We start from the raw sequence: 21,202 nt of genomic DNA, 5'->3' as shown, positions 1-21,202 counted from the left end.
ACCAGTCTAAGTCATATGCATGGAATCATTGGCCGGGCCAGCGAAACCAGTCAGGTGATCTTGTGCGTGCCACACGGATGGAGGGTCCGGGGTACTAAGTGACTTCTTTGTTCATCTGATCTCCTTTTTCATAGGGTACCAAGTTACTTTTTTGTTCATCTGATCTCCTTTTTCGTTTCTTCTTTGCCGTCCGAGAGCAAAAAAAACATGGGTATAGTATAAGGAATAATCACTGACTGCTAAGCTACATAATTATGTTGGAAAGTTGGTTCTTTAGTTAACACACAAGCTGGTGCACTGCAGTGGCAACAATGCTATATTTTGCATTAAAAGTTTGTCATCTTAAACATCATTTTGTTAGTCTCATTTCTGGGAAATGTGGGAAGGAGATGTGGCATTCAAATATCTGTTGGGAAAAGCTTGAAGAGACAGCTCCAAAACAAATCAAATTTTGATCATGTAAATTGCTTCAATAAGTTACATGTAGTAGAGTATTCAATTTATATTCTGACACCTATTATCATGTGTAATAATAAACGGTACAAAACCATCAAGTTACCTTTTTCAGAGTCTTGGTTTGCAATGACATGTATAGATTAGGTTACTTTTTAGGCAAATGCCAAAAATGACTTATTTCCATGTATTTCCCTTAACTCTTCTAAAATTGTTCTTCCACAACAGGCAAGAATACAAAACTTGGTATAATATTAATAACAAGAAACCATTTTATTACTCTAAACAATCGTTATCCAATCTCTAATAACAAAGTCATTGAACTAATTATTAGTATTAAAAAATTGTCCATATTACTTTTTTCAGCTGCTTTGCAGCCAAATCTCCTTAGATTTTTTCTGAATGTATAAAACAAACACAGCAAAATTCCTCAAAACACACACACACACAAATTAAAAAGCTATGCGTATGTTCTCATGAAACACAACTTTTTTTCTTTGGCCTAACATATTACATGTATATACGGTTTGATCAGCTCGTAATCGGCGGGGCTTATAACATCACAGATTAATATCAATATATTTTATTTTGAGAAGCACAGTCCTATACTTTGTCTACTTCTTTAACACACAAAATATAGACCATACAGGTCAACTATATCACTCTTAACGTTGGTATACTTTTCGGCGTTGTCGTGAAAGCCTAACAATTACTGCCTATATGGCAATTATAATCAATTTTACAAATTAAAAAAAATAATAAACTGTGGTTACATACCCTTAAAACCTATTTTACTATTTTGTTAAATTTCATACACCCTATAGGTTGCCATCACCAATCTTTTAATACTATATATAAGTTCAGTAAAAAAATAAAGGTGATCGATCTACTCCTCCTTGTACTTGTAACATATTTTCACAATATATGTCCCTGGATATTTTCTTTCCTCAATAAGTCTCATTCAAACAGTAGACCATGAATACCCGAGTTCTATGAGCTTCCTTTTGATACTAGCGTTCACATATCTTGACATAGCCATATTGTAGCTATCCGAGTACCTTTCCAAATCACACACCAACCAAGGATTAGCCTCCAAAATCTCCTCTACATCACCAGGTGCTTTCTTAACAAACACCGTCTTTGGGGTTAGTGAATTACTCAGATTCAAAGACACCACCCATCCAAGACCAAGTTCCTCCAGATGAGTGGTTGCTTGGCAATACTCGTCCTTGGATACCAAGCGATGATGCGACATTCCGAGATGGGAAGCGTACAAAATGACCGGTCCTGGACACTGAAGAATCCGTCCCATTAATTGGTAATCATCATCTTTGATTTCTCCCTGTTGAGATGAATGCAGAATAATAAATCCAAAATAATTTGATATTTAGACTAAATGGCATTTTAACTTTGTTTAAAATGTGTAGCAATCTGATCATGATATTGTCTTGTTTACTAAGACAGGAATGAACATTTTCTGTTATGTTCCTAGGAATGGCTGCAGTTGGTGGTTAACATGGTAAAAAGATCTACATGTAGAAGAGATGAAAATAATGTAGTTGCAGGAAGTGTGTTACAAGTTACAAAGTGCACAGAATTTTATCGTAATTTACACATATTGCACACATCATATCAAATTAATTTTAATCCCTAATGTTGCTTTTTAATCCCATTTATGTAAAGCGGCCCGAGGACACTTTCAATTGTCTTAAAACTATTCACTGTAAAATGCACATCAACATACAATTTTCCATTTTCACTAGCAAGACAGTGGAAAAAGTAGGAATGCAATGTTGATGGTGTGGGCGTACCGGGCAACCGAGGGCAAAACTTTCCTGACCTGCTACCAATACGACTTGTGCACAGAAATTTGCATTTTAACGCTAAAATGGACCAAAATGAGGGCAACTGTGGCCTAAAAATTGGATAAAACTGTGCATATGACAACTTTAAGTAAATTTTTGTCCCGATATTTTGAGCCATGCAGAGGGGCAACTTGCCTCCCCCAGTTGGTACGCTTATGGTTGATGGTGAATAAAAATCCATTCTGCATAATAATTTATAGGTTATAAAGGACTGTGGAATAGTCAATATAGATGTAAACTCCTTCACTATCTATGATGTATAGTATATTTTTAACAAATTAAGAGAGTTTTTCTTTTGTCAAAACCAGTTCAAACTGGTTTTGACAAAAGAAAAACTCTCTTAATTTGTTCATTACCAAACCTGATGAATTTGTTTCAATATTTTCAACAGTTCATGCATAACAATGTGCATCAATGATGCCCTTTAAATTGCCCAGGATGGATTTACATGACACTAAATATCAGTGATGCCTGGGAAATGAGGCTTTATATTTTCAAAATCAAACACACCAAGACTCATCCCACAAGTTTTGAAATGGACAGCAAACACACACAACACCTCCTAAGTTTCACAATAATTGGTGGCAACAGTTTTGTTATTTTCTACAATCAAATATATGCAAGGCATTTGAAATAACACAAGACCTAGCCAACATGCATTGAAACTGACACAACACAAATAATTTCTTTTACTGATTTTATTTAATCCCCATTTTTAACTTTGTTACAAGAAAATATTTACATATTAATATAATATTAAATATGTTGTATGCCTTTTTGGCAAGTGATACGATAAAAAACAAATCATGTGCTATACATATGTTATACACACACTACCATCATTTGAATTTAATATTGGGTGCTGCGTGCTTTAAAATATATTACAAAAAAAAGTTGTTATATTTTTTTTTTTGCTATTAATGTAATATCACTATACAGCATCATTATAATTTATATTCATACAATAAAATTACATAGGAATCTTATGAATTAAAAAGTGAGTTTTACTTACAATTTAAAATTAACTACTCTCACTTATACTTTGATCAGCTCGTAATTGGCAGGCCTTAATAACATCGCGGATTAATATATCTAAATATTTTATTTTGAAAATTGTCTTGTGACATCTCACCAGCAGCATCCCAAATTATTAGTCCAAGTCCTATGCTTTGTCTACTTTCTTTACACACAAAATATAGACCAGAGAGGTCAACCAATAGGACTCTTAACTTGGGTCTATTTTTTCGGCGTAGTGGTAAAAGCCTAACATTTCCAGCCTATTACAAGCTGATCAAAGTATACTGTAAACCTCTTGTTCATAATTTGGCATGCACTGTATCCCAGGAAGGTTCAACATTGTCAGACTGTGTCTTGATGCCTCCTATTGCTTTTTTCTATTGAATATTTGGTAGAAGAGGCATTCAAGTGAACTGCCAGTGAGAGCATCGCTGCTCTGAAAATGTTTTTTAAATGTTATAAACGTGTTATTAATGCGTTTTGGTTTTGATCAAAATATTTTAATAAAATTCAAATGTAGGATTATGTCAAGGTTGTGAGAACATTTTAGAAATATTTATATGAAAAATCACTACAGCAACATTTTTAAAATGTTGTCAAAATTTTATTGCAAAATATTTTTTGGCAAATACATTTGCAAAATATTTTGCCACATTTAATAATATTATCTTGGAATGTTTTTTGCAACTTTGGAAAGCTTTCAAAAATGTTTTCTGAACGTTATTAAAATGTTATAACCTATAGCCCGAAGGTTTTTGTAAAATGTTTGGTGTTCGCTGGGATCGTAGGTACCCCTTTCCTACTGTAGATTAAGGGATTTGGAATGAGCTTTTTCAGTGTTTTGACAGTATTTTTTGTGGGACATGAGAGCACATCAGACATATCGAATTGCATTCTGAATACGAAGAATGTCTTTCTGATATCAAATGATTTTCAATTTTTGAAATTAACAATAATACAAATTTTATGACAAATTATTAAAATTTGATATTTCTGTTTGATATATAACAGTCCTCGAAGTAAATTTTATAAATCTAATGATATATTCTTAAAGTGGATGTAGCTGGGAGGAAAAGCCGACGATCAATTGAAAAATGTGATCTTTCATATTGAAGATATGGATTTTTTTACCCAAAAGATCTAATTTTTTTTGGTGTTTTGGGGGGAAAATCCATATCTTCAATACGAAAGGTCAAAATTTTCAATTGATCGTCAGCTTTTCATCCCACCTACATACACTTTAAATATAAATCATCAGATTGATAAAGTTTAAATATCAATATCAATTTTTAATCATTTGCCATAAAACGTGTATTACATTGCGAATTTCAAAAAATCAAAGTTATTTGATATCAGAAGGACATTCTTCATATTCAGAATGCAATTCGATATGTCTGATGTGCTCTAATTAGAGAATAAAGGTATTGTTTTTAGCCGCTGGAGTGCATCTATCGTCTCATATAACACGGGCGACATCGTTATTTTAAGTAAAACAACGAGGCAAAGCTGAGTTGTTTTACCCCAATACCTTTATTCGCATTCTTAAACACTTCAATTCAAATAAATATATTAATCATCATAAGTATACCAAATTTTAATAAAATTAAATCCTACATTTTAAAAGAAATTACCTAGGGCTTAGAATCGATCAGTCCCGTTGTTGCTATGCACCTCCGATTGGTTCAAATAGCGCATACGAGTATCGCGTTGACACATACGCGCTAAGGTGTGTGATATCGTGTCATATCACACGGGTAACTTGGGATAAGAATCAATCAAAGTGTTTAAGAATGTCCCACAATAAATACTGTCCAAACGTTCATACCCAATCCTTTAAAGGGACCATTGAAAGAAAATATGATTTGGTATCAAAATAAAGCCCATAAAATATAGAATCAATATCTAAAACAATTGAAGAACTACCTATTTTAGAAATAAAATTACAATGAAAACAACGTACTCGATTTATTCCCTTCCGACGCTACATCAGCGCGTCATTTATCAAAAGTAGAAAATTGGGCGCTTTCCTGATGACGCATTGTGGTTACGCTGCTTTTGTGTTGCGTTGACATTTTGCCGGGATAATTTGACAACAGCGATCGCGATCTAAATATCAGATGCAATAATCATGGTAACACAACCACTTATATTTATTTAAAGGTCAAGTAAAAACAAAATTCCATTTGATTGTCCACATGTTATCAAAAAGATGAAGTGGAGGGTCTTTTTATTTAATTTATTGGTTATTTTTTACAATGCAAATGGATCATTTAAGCCTATGTAGGCCTATTATTCCCGGACATTATTACTAGTTGTATAATTTGTAGAGGAGGATGATAGGATTAGGCTCTTGTTATTTGATGATTCTCTGAGAGGATGATTAAAACAAAGCCTCTAAATTGAAATGCTTATTGGACAGAAGCAAATCTAAACTATTGACAATATTATTAACTTTTGAAGTTTTCCCTAATAATAAAGAAAAAAAGCATTAAACATTTCAGACTCCCTCAATTGCAATGCCATGCGAAAGGAAGCGGGCGAGGGGCGATCAATTGGTTTTTTTTTTCATCAAGCATATGCAGCTTCCTATTTTACTTATTCATAAATTCAACCCCGGTCAACATGACCATGATTCCGATGACTTTATGTAGACCCTACATGGCATATATAAAACCATAAAACTAATTATGAGTAGGCCTATGCCTAGGCCTATGATATAGTGACGATGTTGAGGGGAATATCGCCAAGATTTGTCGCAAACACATAAATTGCAGATGATGTGCTGGCGCTGAGCATCACCCATGGGTATTATTATTATAGGCCTAGGCCTATGTTTTTTTTCCGTAGGACCTACCTAAAAAATATTCAAGAAATGATTATTTTTTCCAAAACCTGACAATTGGTATAAAAAAGCTTTTTCTTCCATAAGTTAACTTTCAAAAAATTTTCATACCCCAAACAATGCAAAGTAGGCCTAAGCCCTTTTATTTTGCAAATTTATTCCCCTATAGGCCTACCATGTGTTATACGGGAGACTTGCCAATATTATTTGAGCCGTTGGCACTGGGGCAGTAGCTGAACGGCAGATGAAGAAGTTGGTTCAGAAGAACATATGACATGCAAGCTGTTCTTGAAATAAATTACGAGGAGCGCATTAAACATACATAGGCCTTCAAAAAGCCTATAGGCCTATGCTACAAACATCAAATGGGAAATATTATAGGCCTACACTTATTTTAATCCATGGATGGTTAGGACCGGCGTTGGCTTGCTATGCTAAATTGATGTCAGTCATTTCTAAAAACGCAATATCCAGCCAGGCGCGCTGTATTTTACAAGATTCACCCAATCAACATAAGCTTTGTAACTGTAGGCCTACCTTTGATAAAACGCTCGGACACTTTGCACTTTCAAGTATCAGTGGGAGTTGAGATTGGATTAGGCCTACAAGCATTTCTATAACGTAAACTAAAGGCTGACAGTAAATATTGTTCATATGATTGTTAATTGGAGTGGCCTTTATATGTTCCTCTCGTGGTTCTTTATCTTCAAATTTGTTTCTCATTTTTCATAGGCTTTTAAAAATAAATAAAAATAAATTTCGGCTTTTATATATTACGCCTTTTCCCAGATCTCGGAGGGTTCGAAGCGCTGTAATTTCGCTGCCATGGTACTTATCACAATCAGATCGCATCATCTAGGCTGGATGCTGCCGTCCCTGTCGCTAATCTAGCCGCACTTGGATTGTAACATCCACCAATTATCTTTTCAGCTCCTCAAATTTCATTGGGTGAAGGAAGCTTTTGATAACCAAACAACTAATCACCGATTTTTGAGAAGCAGGAGGAAACTGGAGATCCCGAAGAAAACCTGCGGGATCGAGATAAACCAAGTTCACATGAGTCTTTGGGCCGCGCGCCGGGCTTGAAGTTGAACCCGGGACCTCAGTAGTGGTGCAAGGCGAGGAAACAACCGCGCCAACCCGAAGCTTCCCGAGCCTGACTTTTGTTTTGAACCTGGTCCCATAAGTGTGTCTCTACACGGAGCGACCGTTTAGAAACAAGCAACACACTTTTAGATTTTTCAATTATTTTAGACTTTGGAATGATTTATGAATTTTTCATACATAGGCCTATAAATAAGTTTATTAGAGAACAAGGACCACTTCCAAGTCTTTTTGTGGTAGGGCCTACTCTAGGGGGTTTCCTCGAGCACTGTTGGAAAAGACCGAAAACTGCAGACAATGCTGATTTTAAAAAAAACACCTCCCTCCCTCATCAATTCATGAAAATCCTCTGGACGAGAACCAAAATATTAATTTTATACGGCCTAACCTAGGCCGCACGCCCGGGAGGTAGGCTAATTAGGCCTAAAGAAATTAAGTCGCATGTCATGGGCTAACCCGAAACATCATTGCCTTCTCTTTCCTATCCTCACCAGATATTTCAGAGGAAATATAAGTAAAGAGTTGCTATATCAGAATGCCTCAGTCAAAACAAATGATACTCTCTTAATATCTTGCAAATGCCGAGCAGCTAGCACTGACAGGTTTGACTTTGTCAATATGAAGGCCTAGGCCTAACTTACTTATGTTTCCCCGTTGTTGGCCAATTTTGTAGGCCTAGCTAGAATTTATATATAGGCCTATCATAGTAATTGTAGCTTTGTAATTTATATTATAATATCCTTTTTTTTATACTTGTTAGGCCTAAAAGGCACATAAAAGTTCATTGCTGTAAACACGTTCATAAAATGCGTTGGTTTAGGACCAAGTCTGAACTATGCAGTGTTGCCATGCAGCGGAAAGGATAACCACTTTGACGTCACAGGGGTTGCCACGTGTCTCTGCACATATGAATTGGGCGAACGACGCGACATTGGGCGCTTTATCTTTATTTGCTGATTTGGGGGTAAAATAAAGGAAAATTAGCGTTTATCATTTTAGAAATGGATTCTATATGTTATTAGCTTTACTTTGATACCAAATATGTTTTTCTTTCAATGGTCCCTTTAAGAGAACTAAGACATCTTTTCGCATTCTCATTTCCCTTATTCAGAAAATCTCTCTTGACCAGTGTTTAAATAATTTCATTCTACATGAACTTAAAAACATCTATTAATTCTTTTGCAGACTATGATTCACATCATTTTCTGATTTACAGATTTGCAGATTTTGACGCACTACATCTGCATGTATCAAAAAAGTTAGGTGGCACGTGTCCAAAATTGATTAACTTTTGCCGCATATTCTGAGTGATCGCTGACGAAGTTGGCATGTTAAATCTTGCATTGTAGTATTCCACACTGCACAAATCTGGGTTAGCCATATAAGAAGATCAACTATTTTTGTAGGATGTTTTTTAAAGTAATACTTAGTGAATGTGTTGACCGTCACCACCATCCCTAAGTTGAGACTCTGTAACTGAAATGCGGCAGAAAGGAACGGCTTAACAGCCAAGTGACGTAAAAAGCGCCAGCTACCTCTGACAGCTTGGTATGAAACGATAGGTCCTTTGGTCTGAAGTATCGCTGCCATAATGTTCCTCTGGGTTATTTCCGTACCTGTACCAGTTAACCTCTGCATGCATTAAAAAAAAATGGAAAATAGGAATCTGCTGAAGTGTATCTAAAACTGCTCAAGTTGAATTAAGTGTAAGAAATGATGAATGTGTTTGACCACAATGATTTATTTGCATCATAAGGTGCCATATTAATTGCCTACATTTGAATAAGAGGCATAACGTGATTTGTTTGACTTGGGAGGGAGCATCAACCTTGTTTTGGCCTGACTGGGGGAAATATTCTTTTTCAGCACTTTTTTTTGTCATGTATGTGTAGCGACTTCTTCATTTTTAACTTAAAGAAAGGTGACCTGACGTATAACATAAAATGTCATCCCTTTCAAGCACTCATGCAAAAAGAACATGTAAATGTTTTTTGCAAATGTGACTAATTCCTACTGGAATTACCGATATTTATACAGCATGATATTGGAAGTCTACAGTGTTTTTATTAATGATAATCATCATGATCATGTAATATATTGATTTCAAGTGAAAGGCCCTATTTTGAAATTAGACGTTCCAACTCAGTGTATTTCCGAATCCGAAGATATCATCAAAAAACTGCCTAATTAGTCTCAAATGTGGTATACGATATTTGAGACTAATTCGGCAGTTTTTTGATGATTTCTTTGGAAATATACCGATTTGGAACGCCAAATTTCAATATGTTTATGAGAAAAATATGACCTTTCATCTGATACCAATATCAGCATTTTGATGAGGTGAAGTGGGGGATGAGATTGTCAATCCTTTAACTGTTAATAGATGTTATTATACTATAGAGTTATGTCTTTAATTAGAAACTTAGGTACCGGTACAAGTTTGTTTTCCAATTGCAGATTATCCTGATTATCAAAGAGTATTTTAAATGGCTTCTTTTTCCCACATATACCTTGTCCAAAAAAATTTAGCGAAATCTCGCTATTAAATGTATCCATCCAATTTTTAAAAGGGGGCTATATTCCCCCGATGACATACAAGCAAGTAACAAGATTATGTAAAATAAAGCATCTGGGTGTAAGAGCTAATACCTCTTCCAATTCCCCTTCATTGAGGCCTTTATTAACCCTATCACTATCAAACATGCACACGCATAAAAGCGACTGGCAACCCTAGCTTCCCACATGATTTGATTGCACAATTATCCAAGAACACATAGACACAGAGTCGGTGACCGGGCACCACCAACCCTCCAGGCTTACTACCCCGGTCCCGGATCCTGCCCCAATAACCCACCAGGTCTGTGGTTCAAACCGGACCAGAAAAAACAACAATTCTCTCCATCTTCTTTCCTCCTTCTTTCCTTCCCCTTCACCAATAAGCACCTGGGGCATAGGGGTTAATGAGGTCTATCAATTCTTTTGCAGACCATGATTCACCGGTTTTCAGATTTCACAACATAAAACTGTTTTTGAAGGTCTACATCTGTATGAAAAAAGTCAGGTGGCACATGTCCCAAATCGATTAGCTTAAGTCGCATATTCTGAGTGATTGCTGACGAAGTTGGCATGTTAAATCTTGCGTTGTAGAATTCCACGCCACACAAATCTGGGTTGGCCGTAAGAAGATCGACTATTTCCATTGGTCGTTTTTTAAAGAAATACTGCGATGTATTGACCGTCACCACCGACCCAAAGTTGAGATTCTGTAACTGAACTGCTGCGGCAAGATACGGCCTAGAAGCTAAATGGCGTAAAAAGCGCCAGCTACCTCTGACCGCTTGGTGTGTCACAATAGGTCCTTTGGTCTGAAGTATCGCTGCCATAATGTTTCTCTGGGTCATTTCCGTACTTGGGGCCAGCTTCCCCGTTTTAAACCTCTGCATAAATAAAATGGAAAATAGGAATCTGCTGAAGAAGTGTATCCACAGAAGGAGTATGTATTTCAAATAGAATCTTAAATCTTCCACACGGGTATGGCAGATTTCAAACGAATAACCTAATACAAGAATTGATACTGCATGCAAACAAAGTCAACCACAAGAGACACAACCACAAGAGACACAAAACTACAGATTTAGAAATAATAACAATACATTAAACATGTTAAAACTATTTCGTACTCCTCAAAAAACGATCTTCTGGTCTATTGATGAGAAAATAAGAACACTAGCCTATATAATAACCTGATGCTCAAATCCTGGTGGATAGCTAAATAACAATGGTATATTACCGTATTGGTCTGAGTATAGTCCCACCCGTTTTTTAGGTGAACATTTTTCACAATTGGGGGTGAGATTATACTCAATTTCAAAAAAAAAAAAAAAAAAATATATCTTGAAATTTTTTTTTTAGGTCAACCATGAATGATCCTAGCATTCAGGTCTAGGTCCAGGGACACTCCAAAACCAAAAAAAAAAAAAATTTTTTTTTTTACAATTTCTGGAATTTTTTGAAAAATGGGGGGTGGGACTATACTCGAACGTGGGACTATACTCGGACAAATACGGTACATGGATACAAATACATGGTACATACGGTACATGATCGTTGATCATGCCACTGTTTTTTCATGTAATCTTTCCTCACAGGGAGGATGGCAATTTATTTCTCTTATTTACGGCCCTAGCTGCTATGGGCTATTTGCGGGGAGGAGGTAAGTTTAAGTGACCGCTTATGGGTTCCGATTTCAACCAGCCTAATCATGAAGCTCCCGTGGCCGAGTGGATAAGGTACAGGTCTAGTAAACCTGAGGTCCTGGGTTCGATTCCCAGACGGGTTCACTTTTTCTACTTGTCTCCTTTATTATTTCCGACGGCGAACCTGGTGAAAATTTATGTTTAATAAAAATTAATAATGACATACATTAATTTATAACACATGCAAATTCGCTTAAGGGCTGGGGTATTAACGTTTGGACAGTATTTATTTTGGGACATTAGAGCACATCAGACATATCGAATTGCATTCTGAATACTGAAGAATGTCATTCTGATATCAAATAATTTTGATTTTTTGAAATTCGCAATTTAATACACATTTTATGGCAAATCATTAAAAATTGATATTTTTGATATTTAACAGTACTTAAAGTAAACTTTATAAATCTGATGATTTATACTTAAAGTGTATGTAGGTGGGATGAAAAGCCGATGATCAATTGAAAATTTTGACGTTTCGTATTGAAGATATGGATTTTTTTCCCAAAACACAAAAAAAAATTAGGTCTTTTTTGGGAAAAAAATCCATATCTTCAATATGAATGGTCAAAATTTTCAATTGACCGTCGGCTTTTCCTCCCTGCTACATACATTTGTACACTTTAAGAACATATCATTAGATTTATATAATTTACTTCGAGGAATGTTATATATCAAAAATTTGAAAAATATCAAATTTTTATAGTTTGTCATAAAATTTGTATTATATTGTGATTTTCAAAAATGAAAATTATTTGATATCAGAAAGACATGCTTCAGATTCAGAATGCAATTCGATAGGTCCGAGGTGCTCTCATGTCCCACAAAAAATACTGTCGAAAATGCAATAAACGCTCATTTTAGATCCCTTAAAAAGCACTCATAATAAATAAGTCTAAGCAAAAGCTATGAAACAAAAAAACATGTTTGAATTAAAACAAACAATATCTTCAACTTTTAGGGATGATCATGAGATGTGTTACAAGGGAAGTACTGACATCGGCTCCGGGCATCGGCTATAAGACGACTTGGAAAATAACAACTTAGTTTTCCTGCAAATTCTTAAGTTTCATGTTCTTCACTTGAAATGATCCCTAATTTTACAAATTTACTCATCAATGGTTTACTGATAAGGCTTGAAACAAGCAGACAGTATTGATTTTCGTAAGTTGCTGGTTTTGTGCAAAGTTCTGGGTTCGCTTCTAAGATAGGTGCCATTTCCTCCGGGGGTTTCTTGATAAACTGTTCTTTTGCATCCAAATTTTAATGGTATCGTCACTATTGTACCCAGTTTGGCAGACTCCATCTTTTGAACCACTTCACTAAACTTTTGAGTCTTCATGTGATGCAGAAATCTCCATCCTTTCCTTACATCTTGGTGTGTCACAATGGGTCCTCTACTTTGCAAAATGGCAGCAACAATGCTCTTCTCTTGTCATTTCTGGCCTTTGTTTTGGTGAAATTGTCCAGGTTTCCCCGATGAACATCTTTTGAGCCTGCATTTTTTTTCTGCAGGTATTAAAATTGGAAACGGGTGCAAGGAATTTTCATGCTACTTTGAAAGGTATACACAATTAAATCACTGTTGACATGTTTCTTGTTCACATGTTGCTCCGTTCTAGATGGTTTAAGGACTTTGTCACTCATAAACTCAAACCTGCTACTGGACCCATAACACGTTCATCTTCTGATACATCCCTACTCACTGCTCATGTGAGAAAAAAATTGTATATCGTGTGATGTTTCTGCTCCCACACTGTGGAATAGCCTCCCAAGAATCACCAGGGGAGTCATGTACATGTACACTGCCTAGTTTCAACAAGGTTTTGAAGTGTCATTTCTATCCATCCTATTGACTCTGTTTTTGCTTTTGCTTGTTTTAATGGCACTTTGATTGTTGTCGAGGCACCTTATTAAGGCCAAATAAAAAATAGGTTTGTCTCATGCTCCCCGAGTGATTACAAATCCATGAAGTTTTTTATTTTATCAATAAATCAGGTGTTCAGGGGGTTACCCCTTTGAAAACCAGAGCTGCCAACATTTGAATCTTGAAAAAAGGGAGATTTCCTGTTGCAATCAGGGAGATTTGTCAAAATGTGTACATCTTAATGGGCAAAACCATTTCCTTTTCAGGGAGATGACCAAAAATTAAGGGTTCTGAAGGGTTAAAAGTAGGGAGTCTCCTGCGAAAAGAGGGAGAGTTGGCAGCTCTGGAAAACTCATCGGTTTTGACCCATTATGTTTTGCCAACGGCAATTTGTCTTCATTTTGGAAAATAAAATAATGATCACATGGGGGACCTGAGACAAACCTATAATTTTTTGCCTAATTTATGTTGTTTATGTAAAGGCATGGCTTCCAAAACTGTGTGTCGTGGCCCAAATGTGGGTCGCAGATCTCTACTCAGCACTAAAATTGCTTGCCCATTTTGCAAAGCTGGTTTAGCACTCAGGTAGTTATTAAGTCACACTAGTATTCTCTACTTGCATGGCTCCGCCATTATGCACTATGTGCGAGGAGAGCCTCGAACTGGCAGCATACATGAAAAGAAAAATTACGTAACCTTACACAGAATGTTATAATTTTATATGACTGGTTCAATTCCCATTCATGTATGCTGCCAGTTCAAGACACTCCCCGCACATATAGTGCACAATGGCAGAACCATGCAAGGAGCGAATTAGTCAACACTGACAGTCACCTTAGACCCCAGTTGCATGGTTTCCACAATACTACCAAACTTTGACAGACTCTCAGTAATAAGCAGACACACACATCACATTTAGTTTTGGTATAATACTTCGGGTCACATGAAAACATGCTTAGGAACCCCTTGTATAAGATTAAAAGCTATCACAGAAATTCATTCAAATGGATGACATTTTATTCCTTTTTCAAGTTTTACAAATTGATCCTTTATTTAATATCAATCCCTAATTACGCACTAACAAAGTTAACAGACATGTTTTGCTTTAGTACAATTACCCACTTTCTTAGCTACTTGAAATAGTTTCTCCCCTTCAGGTCCCTGTTGCTTGTTTTCAAACAATAATTCCAAGCTCAAAATACTAAAATAGCAAAGTTCAAAAACTGCTTTACTGACAACTAACTTCCATTCTGACTGACTCAGGCTTTCCCTTACCACCTCCGCAATTACACATCAAACATTCCTCGACTGTGAAGAAGTCCATCACCAGGACTCTAGCAAATTTTCCCCCTACCACCCATGTTAAGGCTGTTGTATGTTTCTAAGGCAGCTGGTTTTCAGTCAGACACTGGACACCTGTCCATCTCTTTGTACAACATCAATTAATGTCCAGATCTTCTCTTGGTGTGATGGTAGTGTCACCTGTTCTATGGCACCAGGGAATGGTAGATGATGGTCAGACAGGAAGTTGGTTGGAAAATGAACCTGAATCGGTGTGTGTGTAGTAGACGATCTTCTCTTCAGGTTGAATTTCCTACCAATTTTCTGAGTGAAGATCATCTACCAAAATACACATCACAAAGCTTTAGATCTTTGGAACCAAGTACATGTATGCTATTGACCTTATTTCCAGGGGCAAATTGCCTGTTGCTGAGATTCCGATAACACACATATGGTGATGCAATTATTACTTTATTAGTATTTATTAGCATATGGTAATGCAATTATTAGTATTTATTAGCGTTTATGGGTTAGAATAAAAGTATTTTATAGTAATAAATAGGTAGATAAATATGCATTGACCTTCCTGAGGTGATAACTCAATTTCTCAAAAAATTTCAAATGGATCGTTTTTGAAATTCTGTGATTGTAAAATGTGAAAAAAAAAAAAAAAATTCTTGGAAGTTGTCGATTTGCATATTTTGAATTATTGAAAATCGTAAAAGTGCATAATTTTTTTAATCAAAGGTCTGTCATTTTAAATCAATTACACACTGAGCATGCTAGTCTGTGTTATTGGTTGCCCAGGGTCAAAATTCTGCATCGGCGTCATTCTGCAAAGCCTGTTCACTTGAAATGATTCCTAACTGAACAAATTTAGTCAACAATGATTTGCTGATTAGACCTGATAGGCAGAAAGTATCGAGTTGTGTACCGTGCCGGTCTTGTGCAAAGTTCTGGGTTCGTTACCAAGATAGGTAACATTTCCTCCGGTGATTTCTTGATAAACACATGAATTGCTTTTGCACGTCCACGTACTGGTATTGTCGCTATTCTACCAAGTTTGGCAGTCTCCATTTTTAGAACAATGTCATTAAGGCCAGAGTAATGGAAGACACATTCGTTCACGCCCGAATTTGAGATTTCTTGATATTTATCAACACTAAGATGTATTATTTCACTTGAAACTGACAAAAATACAACTTCCTAATATTTACTCGTATTTTTGCTTGATTTATCTCACACCTTTCAACTCTAAAATGTCACATGGCTCAAGACAGCTTAGTAAATTGGCGGAAATAATGAGTCAGAAATGCTTGTGAATCACGAAATATTGTGATTACATGCAGCGATTCGCGTCAAGGCGTGACGCCAGCGCAACTCTCTGCGCGTATGTCCGACGAGTCAAGGCGCGTTCGGTATGTTGTTAACGCCAGCAAATGTGATGTAAACAAAACAAAAATTTGCAGTGAAAAAGCCACTTAGATTTTTTAATTATTTTGGATTTTGGCGCACTAAAAGCAGACATTATAGATTCATTGGTGCAAAAGATGCATATTTAGACCATGCACCAGATACAGCTTTTACAAGCGTGAAAGTCTTACCGTTTTAAAATATAAGGGCGTTTTGTGCATAATTTTGACATTTTTTTACTAAAACGTCGATTTCTCAGAGTTCATTTTTGACAATATTGCACAATTTTTGTGACAAGATAACTCGAAAAATATGCAAGCAAAAGGTAAACATTTTGCACTATCGTTTAGAGCACATCAAAGTCTAGGGAAGGTTTTCTCATTTTTTCAAAATATTTGTTTTAAACAAAAATATACACCATTATGTGCAATTTTTAGCTTAATAGAGTGACAAAATAGTTTTTTTCACATGTTTTTTGCAATATTTTGAAAAATAAGACGAATTTCAAAAAAATAAAAAAACCTTCCCTAAGTTCATGTCTCTTCTCCATGAAAAACTAACCAAAAAGTTTTTACTCCGAACGGATTTTTTTTTAACTTGTCACAAAACAATTGGGGTAAAAAAGTGCATTTTTGTGATTTTTTCAAAAACTTGAGATTTTTGAACAAATCTGACGTCACCATGGGATTCCTTGACTCATTTTCTTTCCAAAAATGTATAGTTTTATATACTTTCGACATACAATTAAAAAATAATGATGCTCGAAAAGGTCCATGTTCTCTCCCATTACTCTGCCCTTAAACTGTTGAGCCTTCATTTGATGCAAAAATCTACATCCGTTTCTTGCCACTTGGTGCGTGACAATAGGTCCTCTACATTGCAAAATGGCAGCCGTCATGCTCTTCTCAGTCATTTCTGGCAACATTTTCCAGGCTGCCTTCTTTTTCTGCACATAAAATTGAAAATGGATGTAGAATCAACACATTGGCAATTCATGTGACTTTAAGGCATACAAAATGTAACGCTTAATTACAAGGCTGTTACATACTTTTGGGGCTAAAATGGCCAAACATGAGGTTAATTTGGTCAGAAACCCACATTAGGGGGATGAGTGTATGGACCATCCCCCTGGCAAAATATTGGGGGATCCCCCCAGGATCTACGCCTTTGACTACCCAACATTTTCCAGGCTGCCTTCTTTTTCTGCACATAAAATTGAAAATGGATGTAGAATCAACACATTGGCAATTCATGTGACTTTAAGGCATACAAAATGTGATGCTTACAAGACTGTTACATACTTGATGATCTAACCATGATAAGAAAAAAAGTTAACATAAAAATGCATCCAATGATAGTCCAAAGTTTGTGTACTAAATAGAATTATTTCCATTTTCAAATTTCACAGATCATTTCTTCATTTAATACCCATCCTTTACTCCACAACCTTTAAAACCCAAATTCCCAATGTGCACATGCTAAGGTACTTCTGAGGTTACAAACTCGTGTAGTTCCTGTACATTTGCCCATATTTTAGCTACTTGGGAAAATATTTTCTCCGCTTCAGGTCCCTGCTACTTGCATCTATAGATTTCACACAATCATTCCACGCTCTATTCATCTCCGCTACCTCACATGGCAAAAGTTCAAAAACAGCTTTACGGACAGCTTCCATTCGGACTGGGTCAAGAGCAGGCTTTCCCATACCACCTCTGCAATTACACATCAAGCGTTCCTCAACTGTGAATAAGTCCATCACTAGAACTCTAGCAATTTTCCCCCTGCCACTCATCTTATGACCATTGTAGGTTTCCAAGATACCTGGTTTCACTCGGACACTAGACACATGTCCCAATGAGTCTCTTTGTTCAATATCAAGCAGATTCCAGATCTTCTCTTGATGTGATTGTTGTATCTCCTGCTGTAATGTAGCACCAGTGAATAGTAGATGATCGTCAGACATGAAGTTGGTAGGAAATTCAACCTGGAGTTTTACAGTAGACAAGAAATAATGAGAACAGGTGGAATTCCTCAATCAGTTTCATAAGTTTTCAATTTTATTTGGAACAAAGAGGTTATGCTACCCTGCCAGTGCAGAAGAAATGTTAGCACCAAGTTTTGCTACCCTGCAAGTGCAGAAGAAATGTTGGCACCGAGTTATTATCAACTGTGCAGCTGTGGGCCAGCATACACCCCTCCTTCCCCATTAAGGAATTTCCTTCACCGTGTTTTTCAGTTAGCCAGGATCCTCAACTATTGTAATCTGCTTCTTTGCAAGAAATCTAGTGATGGGTATGAACATGTGTCAATGATAGGTCAACACCAGAGTCAAACTTGCTCAAATTTTGTAAACCATATTCAAGTATACCTCTGCTCTCAAGGATTCAGATAAAAATAGCAAAGTTGCAAAACAAAAAGCAAGTTCCAGTATTTGATTTAATTACCAAACTCTATAATGCTGTTCTTTAGTTATAAGAAAAAGGTCAGGAAAAAGGTAAAAGGTGGGGTTGGTCAGTTATTTTAGCTACACAGGATTATAGAAACTAAAAGTACTCTGATTTCGAGAGAGACGATACCTTCGTCGCGAATAGAAGAATAAGGGAAGCCATCCAAATCTGCAAAAAGGGGGCCAAAGCAATCAACCGCGACGAAGGTATCGTCTCTCTCGATCACGTATCGATCCACTGCTCAAAACAAAAACAACATCACTTCCGGAAATGTCAACAAGCCGTTTCGCGCGAAAAGCAGTGGACCAAGACACTGGTGATCAAGCCATCAGCCCAGATGGCGAAAGCTAAAGTAGTGAGTTACTTTTTATTGGATTTGCCTAGCAAAATGTTTAATTATTTTTCTACAATCCTACAAAATGCATCTATTTACTGAAGTACACATGAGAGTTGTTATTGCAGAACACAATTATCTGCCAAGAAAAAGACAGCTTTATTTGTCAAAACAAAATCCCATAGAATTAAATCTACAAGCATGTATCTCTAATTTAGTGTTTTTTGACGAAATGCAGACATCTCCACGATGAAAAAATTAGAATTGGGAGTTTTTATGTACAGTATGATTACAAAGCTTATTTAACAGTTTGTTTACAATACGATCTAATATTCATGATTACCAACAAGAAACACTAATAACTTAACTAAAAATAACACAGCATTCGCCAATCACACTGTCCGTACAGCTGGTCCAATTTTATGGAACTCATTGCAAAAATCTTTAAGAGCGTCTTATTCTGTAAAACATTTTCGAAAACAAGTACAAAACACACTTACTTTCAAAATATGATAAATTGCCGAGGATTGTAGTTTGTTTTGTTTTTTATGCTGTTGTTGTTTTGTGTTTTCTGTTTGGTAACATTTTTTGTTAAAGGGGATGGCTACCTCTGGCCTTTCAGCCAACTACTCCACGATTCTTTGATGGTATTTTGATGTATATTTTAGTGCGTATTTTGTTATTTTTATGAATTGTGGAAATAATAATAATATAGCATATTCAGATTATTCACAACCCTCCTCTGAAGAAAATGACAGCCCCCTTACAATATTAACCAAATGTTCCTTAAATGCATGCATAAATTATGTGCGACATGTTCCAGTTTGTGTTTATTTTGGTGAATTCTACGAAAAAAATCAATGTAAAGTGATCAGTAATCACATCTACTCGTCCCAAAAAAGGAAACAGGCTTTTCTGGATTTGCATAAGAATTATTAGATGTACATTGTATATTACAATATACCTTATTACCTACAAAATGTATGGCCACTTGATCACTCACTGTTGCACTGCCACAGGTTAGGCCGTGTAAAATTAATATTTTGGTTCTCGTCCCCTCCCTCCTCAATTTCTGGGATTTGTCAGATTTTTTTTTTTTTTTTTTTTTTTTAGATTTTTCAATTTTTTAGACTTTGGAATGATTTATGAAATCTTCATACATATAAATAAGTTTATTAGAGAACAAGCATCACTTCCAAGTCTTTTTGTGGTACTCTAGGGGTTTATCCTCAGAATCTCACATTTGAAAAAAAAAAAAAAGGGCCTCATCGTTTCCTTGAGCACTGTTGGAGAAGACCGAAAACTACTGACAATGCTAATTTTACATTAAAAAAAAAAAAAAAAAACCTCCCTCCCTCATCAATTCATTAAAATCCTCTGGACGAGAACCAAAACATTAATTTTATACGGCCTTATACAAGTTTTGGTTCTGAATTTGTAATGATTTTTCCATTTAAGAATCTGTTGAATTTCCTCTACTTCTCCTTATTCTTTTATAATAGAGTTGTTCCCAATGTGGCCCCTCACAATTTCACACATTACTACTTCTTTGAAGTCACCTGATCCATACTAATAAGCCCTTTCTGTAATACTAGTAGATATTCTATCATGTTGTTGGTTATGGCTGCAGGTTGTGGTTCCATGTATCTTTCCACATAAAAAGTACTGTCAATATGAAGCTCTTCAAGTTGTCTTTTCACCTCCTCTGATGGCTTGGCTTTTATGAATATCAAAGTAGGTTGCGTTGCTCTCCAGAGCTTGACGATTTCAAGAGTCCCCAACTTGCGTTTCTGTAATTCTTTTGCAGCCTTTGCGTATTCTGTGCATGTTATTGTTTTGAACTTCTTGAACCTCTTACTTGAATTCTGTTTAAGTGCACGAGGTGAGATAAGAGAGCCAGGCATATGTAAAATTGCGATTGCAATATCCTGAATAGTTGGCTGGGTGCTAGGTACATCAGTATGACCGACAGCCTGTAATGTAAAGAAAATATGGAATTTGCTTGATACATGTATCTTCACTAAACTAGCATCCGTTGCAATATAACCATGGTAGGGAAAGCCTCACAGCGTCATCATCCCTATATTTTTGTGTCAAAAATTGCTGTGATAGTACGGCGAATCCACTCGTTCTTCAAAAGCTACGCATGGTGATTTTGTTCCAGATAGGCCGAGCGACTCGGGCTAAGCATATCACTTACATCATATGAGATACCGCAGCGTTTCCATTCATACACGTTTATACGATCTGCGCATGCTCAGTACCCCATATGGCATTGCCATTACAAGAAAATTTGATTTGTTGTCAGGTAAAATGCAGGTTT

At 36.1% G+C, this 21,202-nt stretch overlaps 1 protein-coding gene and 1 non-coding gene across 18 annotated transcripts in view; one reads left to right on the top strand and one right to left on the bottom strand.

The window, feature by feature from the left end:
- Window positions 1–21,202, bottom strand: part of LOC140137448 (uncharacterized) — a 78,760-nt gene that overhangs the window by 33,243 nt on the left and 24,315 nt on the right. The window contains exon 5 of one of the 17 annotated variants that reach the window (XM_072159140.1): window positions 826–1,795. The exons of 12 other annotated variants lie outside the window; for them this stretch is intronic. In XM_072159140.1, coding sequence (XP_072015241.1) covers window positions 1,415–1,795 — 381 coding nt within the window. In that variant the 3' untranslated portion in view covers window positions 826–1,414. 4 more of the 17 variants (XM_072159142.1, XM_072159132.1, XM_072159143.1 and 1 more) reach the window with 4 other exon arrangements.
- Window positions 11,545–11,621, top strand: Trnat-agu (transfer RNA threonine (anticodon AGU)). Its single transcript has one exon. It is a non-coding gene; the product is annotated as a tRNA-Thr (tRNA).

Source organism: Amphiura filiformis, chromosome 17 (genome assembly GCF_039555335.1).
Source record: "Amphiura filiformis chromosome 17, Afil_fr2py, whole genome shotgun sequence".
NCBI lineage: Eukaryota > Metazoa > Echinodermata > Ophiuroidea > Amphilepidida > Amphiuridae > Amphiura > Amphiura filiformis.
Note: the sequence above shows the minus strand (reverse complement) of the source record. Positions and strands in the feature narration are given on the sequence as shown.